Source organism: Schistocerca gregaria, chromosome 3 (assembly GCF_023897955.1).
Source record: "Schistocerca gregaria isolate iqSchGreg1 chromosome 3, iqSchGreg1.2, whole genome shotgun sequence".
In the NCBI taxonomy this organism is placed as follows: domain Eukaryota; kingdom Metazoa; phylum Arthropoda; class Insecta; order Orthoptera; family Acrididae; genus Schistocerca; species Schistocerca gregaria.
The window spans coordinates 643,669,162-643,688,402 of NC_064922.1; the positions used below are offsets into that span (position 1 = coordinate 643,669,162).

The 19,241-nt window shown below is 44.0% G+C and overlaps 1 protein-coding gene across 1 annotated transcript in view; it reads right to left on the reverse strand.

Annotated features, from left to right (window-relative positions):
• LOC126354348 (neuropeptide F receptor-like) overlaps positions 1-19,241 on the reverse strand; it is a 238,848-nt gene that overhangs the window by 23,775 nt on the left and 195,832 nt on the right. The window contains exon 2 of the mRNA XM_050003923.1: positions 13,244-14,633. Coding sequence (XP_049859880.1) covers positions 13,244-14,579 — 1,336 coding nt within the window. The 5' untranslated portion in view covers positions 14,580-14,633. The remainder of the gene's footprint in view (positions 1-13,243; positions 14,634-19,241) is intronic.

Genomic DNA, 19,241 nt, shown 5'->3' on the forward strand with positions numbered 1-19,241 from the left:
AACCGCGCCATAGAAGGTGATGTTTGAAGCTGGTCCCTGCAGCGAAGTCGACGTAACTCATCCGAAGGTAATCCGCTGAGTTCATATGGGATCCTGGGAAGTCCAATCCATTTATGAAATGTTTTTGTCACGAACCACTGCACTAGATTTTCTGCATTATGACAAGGTGCATTGTCGTGCATATATAATCAGTCATGGTCTCCAGATCCTCTTGAGTACGCAGAACACAATGCAAAAGTCGTGTTGCTGTTTTTCCGGATTTACCAGTTTCTTTAGAGCAATAACTACGTAGAACACCGCCATACCGTAACACAGCCTCGTCCGGCGTGATCTTCAAGGCATTCGCTAAATTCAGAGCCTTCCATCGGATTGCCAAACGGTATAGCGCGATTCATCACACTAAATTTTCCAGTCGCTGGTCGCTCTTTACACCACCACAATCGTCATCTTGCACTGGCTACAATAATATGTGGTTCATAAGGAGCTGCTCGGCAATTGTACCATATACTTTTTAACTCTCTACGGATAGTCATTGTATTACCTGGACTGCCGGTAGTATTTTCGAGCATGCGAACGGTTGTTTACATTGATGTCATATGACTTTTTACAACCTCTTCTGCAATTTTACTCGGTCCTGCCCGTCAGTACACCAGGTCTACCTGGTCTTGTTTTAGCTGCGGGCGTTCTTTTGCCACCCCCCTTCGCAATTACGTCACCTACTATCGACTTTGGTAGCTTTAGAAGTTTGGTAGTGTACCTGACGCACTTGTTATTCAGGTGACATCCAACGACTAGTCCGCATTAGATGTCACAGAGCTCTCCTGACGCACCTATTTTTCTGTTACCTTTTCTACACTGACACGATAATATCCGGCTCCATTTACACGTTTACTTGCGAGTACGCCTGTCGTGACCTCTACTGCTCAGTTCTGCATCAGAAATGGCTGTCAGGTTACGTCTGATCAGACAGTGTTCACTATGTGATCAAAAGTATACGTACACTCCGTTCATATTAGGTGTATTGTGCTGCCACGTACTGCCAGGTACTCCATATCAACGACCTCATTAGTCATTAGACATCGTGAGAGAGTAGGATGGGGCGCTCGTGGAACTTACTGACTAACATGGTCAGGTGATTGGGTGTCACGTGAGTCATACGTCTGTACGCGAGATTTTAACACTCCTAAACATCCCTAGTGAGCCGTGGCTGGCTCGTGTTATGCTTTGCTTTAAACCTTGGTTGCTATTCTGTGATTAGTCTCCCACGGTTATCGCGATTATGCTCTTATCCTCTCTCTCCGCGAGTCACAGCAGCAGCGTGTATCGATATTTGCACCCTTGTACTATCTTTGGCTTCGCGCTTATCGTTTCCGTCTTGCCGTGTGAGGGCAGTTGGTCGGTTGGCGTGGAGCAGCGAGGAAGTCTCCGTGGCGCTTGTCACGAAAGTTGTGTCTTTACTTAATCTACCAGCCAGCCCCAACTGTTCACATTGTGTCGTTTGAATTTCGTTGTGGGCTATTGGGACACTCCCACGAGGAACAACGGGTGTTTTCAAGTTGGCGAAATTCTAGTCGCCCTCCTGTGGAGTTTAATTTAACTTGATTATTTTTGAATTGAGGTGACCAGCGGAATCTTCTGCCTTGTGGCCGTTAACGTTCCAGTTACCTGCCCTGGTCGTTGACGTAAATTCAGACAATGTATTTTCTTCGTCGTATTGCGGCTGTCCAGCACGGCGTGTAATTTGACAGCTGAATGTGTAATTCTTTGCTGGCGCCGATACCTTCTGCGTTGTTCCATTGAACTCCCTGTTGTGTGCTGGTCATGTGGAGTGGAAGTTATCCTGTCGCTTGGTCTGTTGACTGTCTGTCAGTTGAGTTGTCATCTGATTGAGAATTGTTCGGCCGACTGCCTGTCTCACCGAAGCGAGAGTTAGTGTTTGAATTCCAGGCCGACCATTGGAAACTTCTGAGCTCCGTTTTATGTGCTGCCTTTTCATATTTGTCCTTGTTGTTTGTTTATGTATGGCTTCTAGCCGATTTTTAATTAAAGTTATTTTGCCTTTAAGGCGTGAGATTGTTTGGGCCTTCAGCCTAATTTAGAGAAATGTTTGAAGGTAAGGCCTTTTGCCTTTTAAATTCAAATTCCAGTTTTTGAGTCTTATGTCATTGTCATTCAGTCGATTTTAAATTAAAGTTGTTTTGCCCTTAAGGCATGAAATTGCTTGGGCCTTCAGCCTAATTTAGAGAAAAGTTTTAACATTAGGCCTTCTGCCTTTTAAAACTCAAATTCTTGTTTTTGAGTCTTAAGTGATTGGGCTTCATCCGGTTATAAATTAAAATTGTTCTGTCCTTGAGGTGTGAGATTGAATGGCGCATTTAGCCGGGAATTAAGTTCTAAAATTAATGTTTTGCTTGCTCTGTTTTTAATGTTTTCTTTACCTTGTAATGCTTGTCAAACGAATAAAGTAGTATGTTCAAGTGCAACTGACAGCCACTCATTTTGGCCCCTTTCCACAAATTAAACTATCTAAGAAGCTGTTTTGCGGGTATAGCAGGGGATCTCAACTAGGTCCACTGTGATCGATGTGATAGTGAAGTAGAAACGGGAAGTGAGACGTACAGCACCAAAGCGTACAGACCGACCTCGTTTCTTGACTGACAGAGACTGCCGACATTTGAAGATGGGTCGTAATGTGTAATAGGCAGACATCTATCCAGACTATCACATAGGAATTCCAAACTGCGTCAGGATCCACTGCAAGTACTATCACAGTTAGGCGGGAGGTTAGAAAACTTCGATTTCATACTCGAGCGGCTGCTCATAAGCCACACATCACACAGGCAAATGCCAAACAACGCCTCGTTTGGTGTAAGGAGCGTAATCATTGGACGACTGAACAGTGGAAAAATGTTGTGTGGAGTGACGAATCACGGTACACAATGTGGCGATACGATGGCAGGGTGTGGGTATGCCGACTGCCCGGTGAACGTCATCTGCCAGCGTGGGTAGTGCCAATAGTAAAATTCGGAGGCGGTGTTGTTAAGGTGTGGTCGTGTTGTTTTGTTTGGCACTATCGCAGCACAGGCTTACATTTATATTTCAAGCACCTCCTTGCTTCCCACTGTTGAAGAGCAATACGGGGATGGCGATTGCATCTTTCAACACGATCAAGCTCCTGTTCATAATGCACGGCCTGTGGCGGAGTAGTTGCACGACAATAACATCCCTGTAATGGATTGTCCTGCACAGAGTCCTGATCTGAATCCTACAGAACACTTTTGGGATGTTTTTGAACGCCGACTTCGTGCCAGACCTCACCGACCGACATCGATACCTCTCCTCAGTGCAGCACTCTGTGAAGAATGGGCTGCCATTCCACAAGAAACTTCACTGAACGAATCCCTGTGAGAATGGAAGTTGTCATCAAGGCTGAGGGTGGGCCAACACCATACTGAATTCCAGCATTACCGATGGAGGCGCCACGAACTTGTAAGTTATTTTCAGCGAGGTATCCCGATAATTTTGATCACATAGTGTGTATTCCGAAAAAGGTGCTTGTGTAGGGTATTTTTCACAGCCAAATTAGCTCAACGAACAAGAAATTACTCACCTCCTAAAAAACCATTGGGAGCATCACTTAATACTGCGTAGCTCCGTCACTGGGTTCGATAACCGCCTGGATTTGGTTAGGAAGTGAAACTACAAGTTATGCAGCTACGTCGCTTCAAAGTTAAGCCATTCGCTGATGATTTGATCGCGCATTTCATCAAACTGCGGGGATGCTGATGTCAGCGGTTGGCTTTCTATTCCAAACATTTTCTACTGGGTACAGTGAGGAGATTTTCTGGCCAGTCGAGGTGTAATAGGGTGAAGAGTTTCCAGAAAGCAAGTCACACATTCCTCCAGCTCGATAAACTTATCTGTTGTCGTCTATAAGCTCCTGATTGAGCAATGGCCTCTGGCAAGATGAGCGACTCCAAATGTTCATTTATGCACTTCCGTCGCAATGTTCTCTCGCTAACAGGTGGGGCTGGATTTTTATTCACTGCCTGTAGGAATTCCTGTACGTTTTGGAAGCAATTTCGGCTCACCTGCGATGAAACCCGCTTCTGGTACCTCGCAGTCGAAATGACTTTCTGCTCACAATTCCGATGTCTTGTCTCGTGGCCATACGTATTGCACACTGCTTGGACGCATTGAACAGTCCGCCGTGAAACAGAAACAAATACAGCAATTCCACATGCTTTGCCACTGTCAAACAAGATTGTCCCTAGAATGAGACTTTTACTCTTCAGCGGAATGTGCGCTGATATGAAACTTCCTGGCAGATTAAAACTCTGTGCCGGACCGAGACTCGAACTCGGGACCTTTGCCTTTCGCCGGCAAGTGCTCTACTATCTGAGCTACCCAAGCACGACTCACGCCCCGTCCTCGCAGCTTTAGTTCTGCCAGTACCTCGTCTCCTACCTTCCACACTTCACAGAAGCTCTTCTGCGAACCTTCCAGAACTATCACTCCTGGAAGAAAGGATATTGCGAAGATATGGCTTAGTTACAGCCTGGGGGGTGTTTCCGGAACGAGATTTTCACTCTGCAGCGGAGTGTGCGCTGATATGAAACTTCCTGGCAGATTAAAACTGTGTGCCGGACCAAGACTCGAACTCGGGATATTTGCCTACCGGGAGCAAGTGCTTTTGTCACTCTTTCACGTTCTTACAGTGTCTATACGTTTTTACGTACTATGTCTGCCTGAAACATTAGTGTCTCTGTGATCGCTGCTGTCTTATGCTTGTGTAGAGGCAGTGCGCGCGATAAGCACGGGACTCAACGCTGCCGCTGTGCCGCCTGTAAAGGCTCAACGATTCACCAGGTGAGCTTATCAGTAGCAAGGAAACTCAGTGACCTGCCCTTATAGCTTAATTGGCAGGGCTCTAGCTTCCGAGGGAGGCGCATGAGCCACACTCGGATCGAATCCACGCTGCGGATTAACGATCTTTGGTCTGCTACAAGTGTTACACTGTGATTCTTAGGAGGTTCTCCACGCCAATTTAGGCGAATGCGAGGCTAATCCCCAACCTTCTATTCAGAAAATACGATGCATAAACAGTCGAAGTACGATGAAGCACAAGATTCAAGACAAAGGGCGCACATCACTTCTCTCCCTTAGGTTAACTGACGACTGTAGCTACAAGAAACGCGTCTGGTTACAAAGTTCAACGAAATGAAAACAAATTTGCCAAATGATGGAGACAGGGACAACAGGACAAACATCTATTCTGTAGGCTGATAGACAGACAGATAGACACACACACACACACACACACACACACACACACACACACACACACACACACACATACACGCACGCACACTTAGAGGGAGGGAGGGAGGGAGGGAGAGAGAGAGAGAGAGAGAGAGAGAGAGAGAGAGAGAGAGAGAGAAGTATTCTAGAGGGAAATCCATGATGCAATGAAAAAGGGGAATTGCCACTGGAGACACGGCTTCAGATGGTCTCTTGTGTTGCTCTCATACGTTATGTAATAAAATGAATCTCGTCTAAACGTGTTGTGACAGGAAGAGAAGCTTCTTAGTCTTCATAGCCAAAAAATTGCCGATCGGCATAATTGGTGCGCTTCCGGGTGTTCACCCTAGTTTTATGCACAATATTATGGAAGTGTAGACTGAAGTTTAACAGAATCAGCCGAAATAATCAGTGTGTAAGGAAGTGGGATACTGAAGTACTGCGGAATGGTGAGACGAGTTTTAAGTTCGCTAAGGATGTGGATACTGCGATTAGGAACACCGCATTAGCCAATTCACTTGGAGAGGAGTTAATTTCTGTGAAAACGGCCATCAAATATGTAGGGACAAGAAAAGTAACTGTGAAGAAACCTTGGATAATAGATTATATAGAAATGATAGGCACTTACGAATGAAATAAATAGTAAGTGCAGAGAAACCTTGGATGAATGGCTGCGGAAAAAATGATTAGAAATCGAAAGACTGATTCAGCACGTTGAGAAGGCAAGACAACCTTCGGTGAAATTAAAAGCGAGTGCCGTAATATTAAGAGTGCCATGAGAATTTCGTAATTAAAAGCAGAAGAAAGAGGGGTAGGTAGAAAGAATATGTTGTAGGCTTCTATGAGGATGAGGACATGCCTGACAGAGTAATAGAAGAAGAAACTGGAGTCGATATGTAAAACAATAGGGATTCAGAGCTTGAAAGAGCTCTGGGAGACTTGACATCAAATAAGGCGGAAGGGGTAGATAACATTCCATCGGAATTCCTGAAATCATTAGGGCACATGAAAACTAGACGACGATTCAGGTTGCTGTGTAGAATACAAAAGGCCGGCGACGTACCGTCAGACTTTCATGAAAATATCATCCAGACAGTTCCGACAATAACAAATACCGGTAGGCGCGAGAACTAGCACACAAACAGCTTAACAGTTCATGCATATAACCCCTTGACAAGAATGACATGCTGTGAGAATGGAAAAGAAAATTGTAGATCTGCTAAAGGACGATCATTTTGGCCTTAGGAAAGCTAAAGGCACCAGAAAATCTCTTGTGTTGTTGTGTTTCATAAGGGAAGCAAGACAGAAGAAAAACCAAGACACGCTCTAAGGATCTCTAGAAAGAGCCTTTGACAACGTCAGTGGGGCAAGATGTTCCAAATTAAGAAGAAAATAGGAGTAAGCTGTTGAAAAAGACAGGTTATATACAATATGCACAGAAAACTAGAAGAAACAATAACGTTGGATAACCACGGACGAAGTCCGATATGGTCTTTCTCCTTAAGAATTTCCCATTTCGTGATTTCTTGGAACTAGTCGTGGGCAAGTTCGACGATTCTTTCGGTGACATTCAGTCACGTTATAACATCAATTTATTTCCTGTTCAATGGAAATCACTGTGAACAAACTAATGGGGTGACAATGAATAGCCCGTTATCGCTTGTCATGACGAACTATACACGAAACACTTTGACTAAGACGCCAAAATCCACCATGTTCAAACCAACGTGTTTGTATTGACACGTGGAGGACACGTTTGTGGCGTGGTGACAAAGAAAGAAAAATATTGAAGAACACGTGGAACATTTAAACTCTATCCATCCTAACATAACATTCACGAGGCACTGGAAAAAGGGACACAATTACCTTACCTCGACGTGTTACTTTAGAGAAGAACGATAACACCGCGTAAGATCGCAACGCTGTCCTTTCTTTCAATCGTTTTACGACCGTCGAAATGGCAGATATTGAGATAATCGACTGCAGAATTCAAAAGCAGCTACAATCGCTTTGTAGTGGACAGACATCAGGACCAGTGAGTTATCTATAAGATTCTATAAAGATTATGCGAAAGTGCTTGCTCTCCTTCTAGTAGCAATTTATCTCAGATCGCTTGACCAAACGAAAGATATCTAACGACTGGAAAAAAGCGGAGATTCCCGTTTTTAAGAAAGGCGGTATGACAATTATGGACGTATATATTCGACGTCATCCTGTGCTCAAGAATTATGACGTTTTAGGAAAACGAACATCTCCTCTATAAAAATCAACATGGATTTCTCATACGGAGATCCCGTGAAACTCAGCTCGCTCTGTTCCTTCTTGAGACCCAGTGGACAACGGCGCTAAGTTTGACGCCGTGTTTCTTGATTTCAGGAAGGCATTTGACACCGTCCCGCGTTGCCGTTTAATGAAAAAGAAATACTAGCTTACGTAGTATCGGAGAAGACTTGCGATTGGATTCAAGACTTTCTTGCGGATAGAACTCAAAACGTCGCTCTTAATGGAACAAAATCGACAGGTGTAAAGGTAATATCCGGAGTATCACAGGGTAGTGTGATAGGACAGTTTGCTGTTCACAATATACAGGGTGTAAATTTTAAGCTGACGAACCAGAATAACTCGTCAAATAAGCTTCATACGAAAAAATTTGTTGAATCCAAAGTTTACTATTTTCGAGGGCGACATCTGCAGGAGCTAAAATTAGCTCACCACCCCAGCCCCCTGGGGGTGAGCGGGAGACAAATTTAACTTTTCAAATGGGAACCCCAATTCTTTATCGCAGAGTCAGATTCTACATGAAAAACTACGTACATCTTGTATTAAACATTTGTTTTGATTCTTGGTGGTTGGCAGTGTAATTCAAGGAAATCCATGTTCTCATTTTTGCGTGGAAAATGGTTACGGTAAAACTCTAATTCCTCTTACTCAAACCCACCTTATGGGGAGAGAGGGAGAGTTTTAGTTTTAGGGAATAAAAATTTACGAAGAAATAAGTATTTTTTATTTATTCGTAACTATTTTGCACGCAAAAATGAGAACATGGATTTTCTTGAATTACAGCGCCAACGACCAAGAATCAAAACAAATGTTTAAGACAATGATTCTGCAATAAAAAATGGGAGTCTTCATTTGAAATTTCTTTGACGCTTCAGTGTTCAATGAATTTAACGTAAAATAATGTATAAGGAAAGTCTATATTAGTGTTGATACGTTAAAGACTGTTTGTTAACGACTAAAAGTTGTGAATAGAATATGAAGAACGTTAGAGGTACAAGTTCAGATACTTTGCTAGCTGATACCTTAACAAGTGTCCACTTTTTTGCGTTAGTTATTTTTGCACTGCGTCAACAGTCTTCCCGCAGATACATTACATACCTCACTACCTAATGTTTCCTGCACAGTCGTAACTGCCCGCTAGCTGGACTATGCTTGTCGGTATGGACTTCACGTTTTGAGTACACGTGTCCACACTTCAATACCTGACCAGCTACCCAGGGGAAAAGAAACATTAATGGTTTATTTACGCTGCGCGTACTTGCAGCTACTAACCAACTTAAAAGCCTACAATTTGTAATTCCTATAAATATTAGTCTGCAAATGAATTAATTAGTGATGTACTGTTGTTCAGCACACCGCCCTAACCCGTGCCTGGAAACTTCTACACTTGTACCTCTGACACCCTGTATAGCGTCCTCACATATATGGAAGCTCCATGCCATGGCAAATTATGTCAATATAATGCCCCTGTATGCGAACTCGTATATAGTTCGTAATTTTCATAGGATTATTAACTTGCCTAGTCAGTCAAGATCATTTTAGCCATTAATGGAACTGCATAAGCATTTCACTGAAATAAACTTTATTGTTAAAAGCAATCTGCTCTCTGACACTCTCTACAAAAACCACGTAAAATATGTATAAGTTCCTGAACTCCCGCTCAGGAAAATGAAGACTCTTTGAAAGAAATGGGCAGCGTCTTCCCTCACAACGTAAGATTTACCGAAATACGTAAGCAGTGTAAAGGAAACAGATGTTCTGAAAATTGCACAAGGTGGTCGAAACAGGACTGAGAAGAAGGCTGACGCAGGCGAAGGAGCTGTCCTGTGATGTTAAGACTGGTAAAATAGACAGATCGGTAGTGATAAACCAGGATGTAAATGAGGAAGGAAGATTAAAGGTCAACATTCCGTAGACCACTTCTTCTTCAGCGATGTCACTGTTTAAACGGTTTACTGTATGCAGCATGCCTTGTCGGTTCACCTTACTTCCTCCAGGCGGTTGGCAGAATGTTTATGATTACTGTTACTGGATTTACTCCTCAATATTATCTATGAAACCAGACCATGTACGTCATGATTTTAAGACAACTTGGCAACCTGAAGACGTTCAACGAACGAAACCGGTCGCAACATAATGAATATGCGACAATAAATCTGATGTGGTTTTTATTAATCTTTAACATTAGTGTTGGCTGGGGTGCTCAATATGATCAAGATTATTTACTAAATTAGGATGGTTGGACGGGGTTTGAACTTCCGTCCTCCGCATTCAGCCTGATGAGCTGCTACAGTCGCGTCACGATATGTCTTGCTCACCACGGCGAGGGGCACGGATAGGGGCAAGGTGCCCGTGCGTGTGTGCAGCACGAGTAGCTAAGCTCTAACGGCAGAGATCATGCAGCATATGGTCGGTGTGCTTGAGTGAGTTGATGTTGGCGTTCGGAAGCCAGAGTCGGTGCCAGCTGACATGACCACAGTTCATGCATTATGGAGAAGTAATAAAAATTCTTCTGGTTATTATGCCGCGTCACTGCTAAAAACTAACACCAATAATAAACTAAAACCGACGTTTCGGCCGAATTGCAGTGGCTTTCCTGAGGGCACGACTGGTTTTGCATGGGGATAGGTGCTTCTATTTATTACAGGCTATCGATGTCCGACGTCGCTGTTGTAAAACTTTTAATTGGCCCTCTAATATGACTGGCTAGTCATGACGTAAGGGAAGATGGAAGGAAAGATAGCTATTGTGGATGTCCATTTCATAAACGATTGCGAGCTGTCCGTCAATCAGCGTTCGGCTTCTGGTCGGCAAGTTTCCCACCTGGTGTGCGCAGAAGTGGACTGACAGTTGTTCTACAGCTGTTTGTGCAGATACGTCCGTGTCCCGTGTAGCTTCTGCCCCGAGACCGCTCGCGGCCCGTTAGACTGGGATGGCCGGCAGCCAGGACGCCGGGGGTTTGTAGCCATCTTCTTTGTTGTCAGGCTGCTTAATAATTTCGATCGCCTCCAGTATTTTGCGTTCTCGCATCCACGATTCTTTCGCCAGAACTCAGGCTTCCTGGAACCTGATAGGTTGTCCAGAGTCACGGTGGTGTTCCGCTATCGCCGATTTATTATATTGTTGTAATCGTACATAGACTTCGTGTTCTGTTACTCGTAACCTGACAGGTCTCCCTGTTTCTCCTATGTAGGTAGCTCCGCAGTCACACCGTAGTTCGGAAACACCTCCAGTGTTACGATTGTTGATTACATCCTTGGTGGAACCTATCATTTCGTGGATCCCGTCACTGCTTCGAAAAATCGGTTTGAAACGGCGGAGGACGTTGCCTAGCCGTTCACTGACGCCTTTTACATATGGTAAGTCTACTAGTAAAAGCTTCTCTTCTTAGCCTTCTTCTCGTGTTCTGCTCCCTCTGGTTTTATTTACGTTTCTAATGACGTTGTCATCATAGCCGTTGCCAATAAACGTGTGTTGTAGCTCCTTTAATTCTTCTTTGATGTTATTATAGATGGAGTGGCAATGGGTTCCCGGCTGTCCCTTGTAGCTGCGGTCATCTTCATGGAAGCCTTTGAGCAAACGGTCCTAGCTTCTGCTCCGTTACGTCTCACTTGTTGGCTACGATATGTGGACAACACATTCGTTATCTGGCCTCAAGGTGAAGCGGAATTGGGAAACTAACTCCAGCACTTAAATAGCCTACACAAAGATATAAAGTTCATACATGAAACTGAAAACAATGGTACCTTGCCATTTCTGGACTTGGAAGTATACAGAGCTGCCTAAGGTAAACTGGGACACAAAGTGTACCGGAAACCAACGCACACTAATCGGTACCTGCACGCTGAGAGCCACCACCACCCACCTCAAAAGTATTCTGTTCTGCAAACGTTAACTGCCCGAGCCTACCGGAAAAGCGATGACAATAACATCAAAAAGGAATTAAAGGAGCTACAACACACGTTTCATGCCAACGGCCATGATGACAACATCATAAGAAAGGTAACTAAATTGGCGGACAGCTACCAATCGTTGAGGACATAGACATCCATGAATAGCCTCTTTCCTTCCATCTTCCCTGTCATGACTAGCCAATCATATTAGAAGGCCAATTAAAAGTTTCACATCAGTGACGTCAGACATCGATAGTCTGTAATAAATAGAAGCACCTATCCCCATGCAAAACCAGTCGTGCGCTCAGGAAAGCCATTGCAATTCGGCCGAAACGTCGGTTTTAGTTTATTATTGTCGTTAGTTTTTGGCAATGAGGCGGCCTAATACCGAGAAGAATTTTAATCAGTAAGACACCGGTCGCGGAAGCCTACGTTTCTTACATTATAGAGAAGTGCCTGCAAAAATTATTATGTGAAAAAAAGCGCCGAGGAAATTAAATTTTGTTTCATGAAATTCGATCCAATATGGCGAACATGGCAAAAAAAACCTCGAAGTTAAAAAAAAATCATTTTTCTTATATAAATAAAAAACTATACCTCCCATTTAAACATGTTAAATGTTTTTTACACTATCGATTGACGTTTCAAGATACACCGAAAAAATGTTAAAAATATCGTTAACGTTTACATTCCCAGATTTGGTGTTTACTGTAAGTATAGGCTGTGGTAACTCAAAAAAGCACCTGTTTGAAAAATTAAAAAAAATATTTTATAAGATTTAGTTGGAAGGACGGCTACAACTGAGCTTCATAATAGTCGAATAATCAACGTTTCAGTTATAAACATTTAAAATGGTACAATATCATGACCATATTTGGAGAAGTATAGGTCCGTCTTCAGGTTTACAAGAAGCGTGAAACGCGTGGCCGTCACAAACTTGTCCACAACAGCGTGCGGGCAGCTGGCTTCCAGTGCGGCTGTCTGACTGCTAATAGATTTTAATTACTATTCGAGATATACAGAGATATACCGAGTTTTTTGGAAAAAAAAGACGCTCTCGGTAATTGGTTGGATTATCTCATTGGATGGCCCAACAGTAAAGGTTTCAGGCGTATATCTTGGGCAAAAGCTATTCTACCATGGTGTTAAACAATTTTTACGGTTTTATAAACTCTAAGGGTCAAGAAATGACTCCTAAGTAGTTACTCTTTTGTTGGGCCTGTTTTTTAAGTAACTATCTCAATTTTTATTTTATGAAAATAACTTTTAAAGATAGAAAGTACTGATTTTTTTTTCAGGATTTGAAATTAAAACATATATTTTTTCTGAGATCTTCTGGAGCCGAGATCTTTAACGGTTTTCACGATATATCTCTAAACAGAACAAATTAACCGATACTTAATCGACAGTTCCTTTTAAGCACTACAAATTTCTTATTTAACATTTTTCGATCGAAGCTATAGTTTTTTACTTGTTTAAGAGAAACCATTTTCTCTGTCACTTTGGGGGATTATTTTGGCCATGTTTGCCAAACTGGATCGGGTTCCATGAGAAAGAAACTCCATTTAAAATTGAATTTAATAAAATGCTCATATTTTATGTTTCCAGATAATAATATTTGCAGATTTACCATCAGGCCTTAGCAGAATGCTTAGAGTTTTAATCTGATGCGTCGTCTCCCGGTGCTCGGGTAGCAGGGTATGTGCAGAAGATACGCTACTCACCGATCTGCGCTGTAGCAGGGTATGTGCAGAAGATACGCTACTCACCGATCTGCGCTGTTACGAGGAGAGCGGCTGTTTTCCCGGCAGTAGGGCCGGAGCCGTTGGCGGTTGTCTCGCGCCGCAGACGCGAATCGCCCGAGGCGCGCCTGCGCAGTGAGTCGAGACAGCGGCGCAGCGACTTCCTCGCTGCCGGCAGGCACGGACAGGCGCACGAGGCGATCTCACGGAACTCCTTGCGGAAGTTCTCGTTGAGCCAGCCGTATAGCAGAGGGTTGGAGCATGCCGAGGACATGCCCATCATGTGGCATACCGCATACAAGATGATCATCGTCTCACCCTGACTGCTGTCGAACGGGTACCACAAGTCTAGCACTACATTGAAGACATTGAGCGGCAGCCAGCTGATGCAGAATATCAGAGCTATGGAGTAGAGCAGGGAATTGGTTCGTTTCAAGCGACGATCCTCTTTAGATTTCACGCGCAGTGGGGACTCGACAGTCGCTTCGCCACCCTTACTGTGGGACACGGGAGAACTGCTGGTGAACCTGTACCGCAGTTTGTGGCAGATTCTGGAGTACGCTACGGTGACTGTGACGATGGGAAGCAGGTACTGACAGATCAGCGAGAATATGGAGTAATAAGCGCGACCGTGTTCTATGGGCCACTCTTCCAGACAGTACGAAATGTAAGCTATGTCGGGGAGATTTATGTCGTGATGTTTGAGTGTCCTCCAGAGATACATGGGAAGGGCCAGTACTAGGGAGAAAATCCAGATGAAGACGAGGATGACGACAGCCCCCAACCTCTGCAGACTCTCCCTGGTGGGGTACACGATCACCTGGTAGCGGTCGAGCGCAATCGCGGTAATGGAGATGGTGGACACGAATATACTAGTGGCCTGGAGAGTGCCGAGCATCTTGCATACGAACGGCTGGCGGCCGAGCGGCCAGTACTTGGTGAGGATCTCCATGAGCGTGAGCGGCATGGTGACGAGGCAGAGCAGCAGGTCGGAGACGGCCAGGTTGACGATGAACATGTTGCGCGCAGTGCGCATGGCGGGCTTGCGCACGACCGCGCACACGACCAGAGAGTTGCCGGCGGCGCCGACCGCAATGAGCAGCGAGTAGGCGGCGACGAGCGCGCAGAAGGCGGCCGGGTCGTCCAGCTTGCGGTTGCTGCTGAACTGCGCCAGCACGCGCGGGTCCAGCGAGTCGTTGAGGGCGCTGAGCACGCGCGTCAGGTTGCGGATGCGCTCAGTCAGGTTGCGATGCGCCTCCAGCAGGAAGGCGTGGTCCGCGCCCGCCCCCGCCCCCGCCCCCGCCTCAGGGAACGCCGTCCCCAGCAGCGTCGGCAGCACCAGCTGGCGGGCCGCCGCGCCCATGGCGTCCCCCGCCTCACTCACGGCTCACCGTGCTCCTGCCTTCCTGGCGCTGGGCTGTAACACGGTCGCATAACGCTTTCGTGCTATCCTTGTTTCTATAACCGTGCTTAACAGTTTCTTTTTAGCAAAAGTGTGAAAGTAAAACAAAAATTATCTGCACACTTTTCTAATTTATTGCAAACAAAACAAACAACAGCAAGAAATTCACACACACAGACACGCTTACACACACAAACACACACCACATCCTCAAAACACTTCGTTTCATTAATGAGGTTCAGACATATTCATGTGACTCCCATCTATTTCGACGTCAACGTGCAATAACTATTTACAGACGACAGGTGACAGCACTAACAGTGGAAGATATATAAAATGTGTCTGGAGGATGCTGAAAATAGTGAGGTCATTGTAATGCAGAAACGCAGGCAATTAACTAACGTCCGAGGATAGAAACATATCCCAAATGGCTAAGTTTGTAAAGTGTTCGCTTGCCGCCGTGGTAAAAGTACCGGGTGGTCAAAAAGTCAGTATAAATTTGAAAAGTGAATAGATCACGGAATAATATAGATAGAGAAGTACAAATTGGCACACATGCTTGGAATGACATGGGGTTTTATTAGAACCAAAAAATACAAAAGTTCAAAAAATGTCCGACAGATGACGCTTCATCTCATCAGAATAGCAACAATTAGCATAACAAAGTAAGACAAAGCAAAGATGATGTTCTTTACAGTAAATTCTCAATATGTCCACCATCATTCCTCAACAATAGCTGAAGTCGAGGAATAATGTAAAGCGTGTCCGGAGTTATGGTGAGGCATTGGCGTCGGATGTGGTCTTTCAGCATCCCTAGAGATGTCGGTCGATCACGATACACTTGCGACTTCAGGTAACCCCAAAGTCAATAATCGCACGGACTAAGGTCTCGGGACCTGGAAGGCCAGGCATGACGAAAGTGGCGGCTGAGCACACGATCATCACCAGACGACGCACACAAGAGATCTTTCATGCGTCTAGCAATATGGGGTGGTTCTAATAAAACCCCACGGTATTCCAAGCAAGTGTGTCAATTTTTACCTCTCTATCCACATTATTCCGTGGTTTATTAAGTTTTCAAATTTATACTGACTTTTTGATCACCCGGTATATAGTGCATGCCAAAATGGCGCTACCGAGAACTGGCGCCGAGGCAACTATGCTGCATCACAGGCCATAGACGACAGTGGTGAAGAGCAGTTGCGGAAATGTATTCAGGTGAATAGACGTGTAAATGTTGAGCAGTTGACCATCCAGATGAACCAAAGGCCAACGAACAGTGTCTCAATGACCGTTGGGTCTCCGCAGCATTGCCCTGGTTCATGCAGCTATTCTGGCTACTGTATATCGGCAACGAATGCAAGTGGACATCGACTGAGTGGCGACAGGTGGCCGTTTCCAGATGATTCATATTTTGTGCTCCATCGGTCAGATGGCCGTTGGCGTGTGTAGCAAAAAACGTCTGAAAGCAAACATCCTGCAAGCGTTATGGATTTTGAAACGTTTTCGTGGTATTGCCTATGTGATCTTATTACTCTGGAAGCCATAATCTATCAACACAATTTACATTTATCCTGAATTTCCACTCCAACATGCAGTTTGTTTTTCGTCATCTCAGTGGCATCTACCAGTGTGACGCAGCTGGCAGTGCACGTGCGTAGTTCGGAGACCAGCATGATGGATGTACCGCACTCATCTGGCCACGAAACTCCCCGATCGGGCTACTCACGCGTGGATCCTAAATTCAGAAACATAATGCAGCTGGGCACAGGACTGAAGTTGGCGGGGCTCCACATCCCTGTCGTTATGTTCCAGAACCTCATTGTCTCTTTTGCTGGACCTCTCGCTGCAGTCCGCGCTGAAAAATGTGGTCATTCTGGCTTTTGACACGTGGCCACATTAATGTGAACGGAGAATTTAATTTGAAGGCAATAAAATCTTTCGATTTTAAATCACTTACATAATATATGTGAGACTACTTGAGTACTCTTACCGTGTTTCTGACCCCCATGATGCCAGATTAAACGAAGATATGGAAGTAATTCAGAGGCGAGCTGCTAGAACTGTTACCGCGACGTTTATCTACTCGCGGATGTTACGGAAACGATCCCTGAACTAAAATGGGATTCCCTGGAGGGAAAAAGTTCTTTTCGCGAAAAATTATTGAGGAAGTTTAGAGAACTGTCACATCCAATCGACTGCAGAACGTCGTACTGTCACAAACATACATAGCGCTCAGTGACCGCGAAGATCAGGTGAGAGACATCAGGCCTCCTATGGAAGCTTAGTGTCAGAATTTAAAAGAGCTCTGGAAGATGTGAGATAAAAAAAAGGCAGAGGGCTGGGTAACATTTCCTTGAAATTTTTAAAATCACTGGAGGTGGGGATTAACGACTATTCAAGTTTGTGTGTGGAATCTATGAGTCTGGAGACATAGCATTATACTTTCGAAAAAATATCATTAACTCAGTTCAAAAGACCAGGTAAGTTCAAGGGCTACCACGCAATCAGCTTAGCAGCTCATGCATCCACAGTTCTAACAAGCATAATACTCAGATGAATGACTAAGAAAGTTTAGGAGTTATCAGACGACCTGTTTGGTTTTCGGAAATGTAAAGGTATTGGTGAGGTAGCTGTTCCGTTACTAATCTCCACCAAGCTAGTTTAACAGGAATTCGTTATTTGCAAAGTGATTCACATTTATTAATCTTTTTTTAAATAAAGCAACAATAGTAAAACACAATCCTTTTGAAATCAGCAGTTGTTGAAACAGTGAGTGGAATGCTATAAATTCAAAGGAGTACAATAGATTAACCAATTCATTTTGAATATTTAGCAGTACATTACTCATTGGTGTTAAACTCGTTTTCAACCAATGATTCCCACGGCTACAGGAACACTACTTGTGATATCTCTGAGACAAAATATGCACACAGTGCTATCAGATGAAAAGATCAACCTGAGCAAACAGTGGGAAGTTTGTTTTACAACCTTCGTACCTGGATAAAGAAATTTCCCTATTTGAGATATCTTCGTTCGTTACTGCATAAGACGATTTAAGAAGAAACTAAATTTCTTCAGCTACGACAATGTTTAAAGAAATTGTTCAAAAATGGTTCACATGGCTCTGAGCATTATGGGACTTAACTTTTGAGGTCATCAGTCAGTCCCCTAGAACTTAGAACTACTTGAACCTATATAATCTAAGGACATCACACATATCCATGCCCGAGGCAGGATTCGAACCTGCGACCGTAGCGATCGCGAGTTTCCAGACTGTAGCGCCTAGAACCGCTCGGCCAGCCCAGCGGGCAAAGAAATCGTCTTGATGGCAATAAAACGTGGTTTGTGAATCGTTTAGCCGCCGTACTCTGCCGCGTTTCGCTGTTTGGAAGGCAAAAAACATACTGACAAATTTTACAGAACGAAAAGGGGGACGAAATGTCTCCCATTGGAAGGTCATGTTGTTTTATTTAAATGATTACAAGATCAGGTAACACGAACCACATTACTGTTGTCAGTATGATGTTGCATTGCCCAGGTCCTATAATGATAAAGAGCCCGTTTAGGTCAGGCGTATTGCATACACAAGTGGAAGAGACAGCACCACTAAATTCTACAATCCGTATGCATTACATACACACAGAAAATACTGTTACAAAGTGCTTATGGAGCCTAATGAGTGAGATGCGCTTTTCCCGGCGAGAAAGAGTAATGGAAAACAGTCTTCGCTGCATTGGGTTACTTGAACTGGTGTCACTCTGAGCTAGAAAATGGTCATCGACTAAAAGTAAGGTCAATGAGTCGGATGCGGGTTTTGCAACTGTGAAATACCTCCCTACATTATAGAAGCGAATATTAAATTTGAACTAATATTGCGAAAATTTTGAACTTCGATAGTTTACGATGAAAATTTTTCTGTTTATTGCAAAGAAAAACAATTGATTTTTCTAAAACATTCTCTGTCATACACAACTTGAAACAGGCCACGTCGACCAAATCATATGGAAGAACTACAGTGATGTATATCGGTGGGCAGTAAGACAGCTTGGCTTTCGGTTTGGCAGTATTCGAGAGCCATTTCTAGGCTCAAGTAAATGAAGCAAGGGAGAGCGTTTTTATTATCAAGAAACGTCTTCATCAAGTTCTTAAGTTTTAATGTAATCTACGTGGAATTGCTGATGTTTGATATTAACATGGAAAGCATTCGGCCGGCCGCTGTGAATGAGCGGTTCTAGGCGCTTCAGTCTGGAACCGTGCGGCCGCTACGGTCGCAGGTTCGAATCCTGCCTCGGGCATGGATGTGTGTGATGTCCTTAGGTTAGTTAGGTTTAAGTAGTTCTAAGTTCTAGGGGACTGATGACCTCAGCAGTTTCAGTCCCACAGTGCTCAGAGAAATTTTTTTTAAAAGCATTTCGTAGATCGGGAAAGTACCTCTTCTTGGGCAACTATTTCTATAATGACCAAAAGGCATTAAATGATCTTCAGTCACATGTGTTCCAGCAGCGATATGAAGAAAATGATAGTAATAATGATGGTAATAATTTCCTCGAACTAAGAGATTTGCTGCATTAGTGAAAATTTCAAAACTGCTTCACATTGAGGCTAAGATGCCTAGATGAG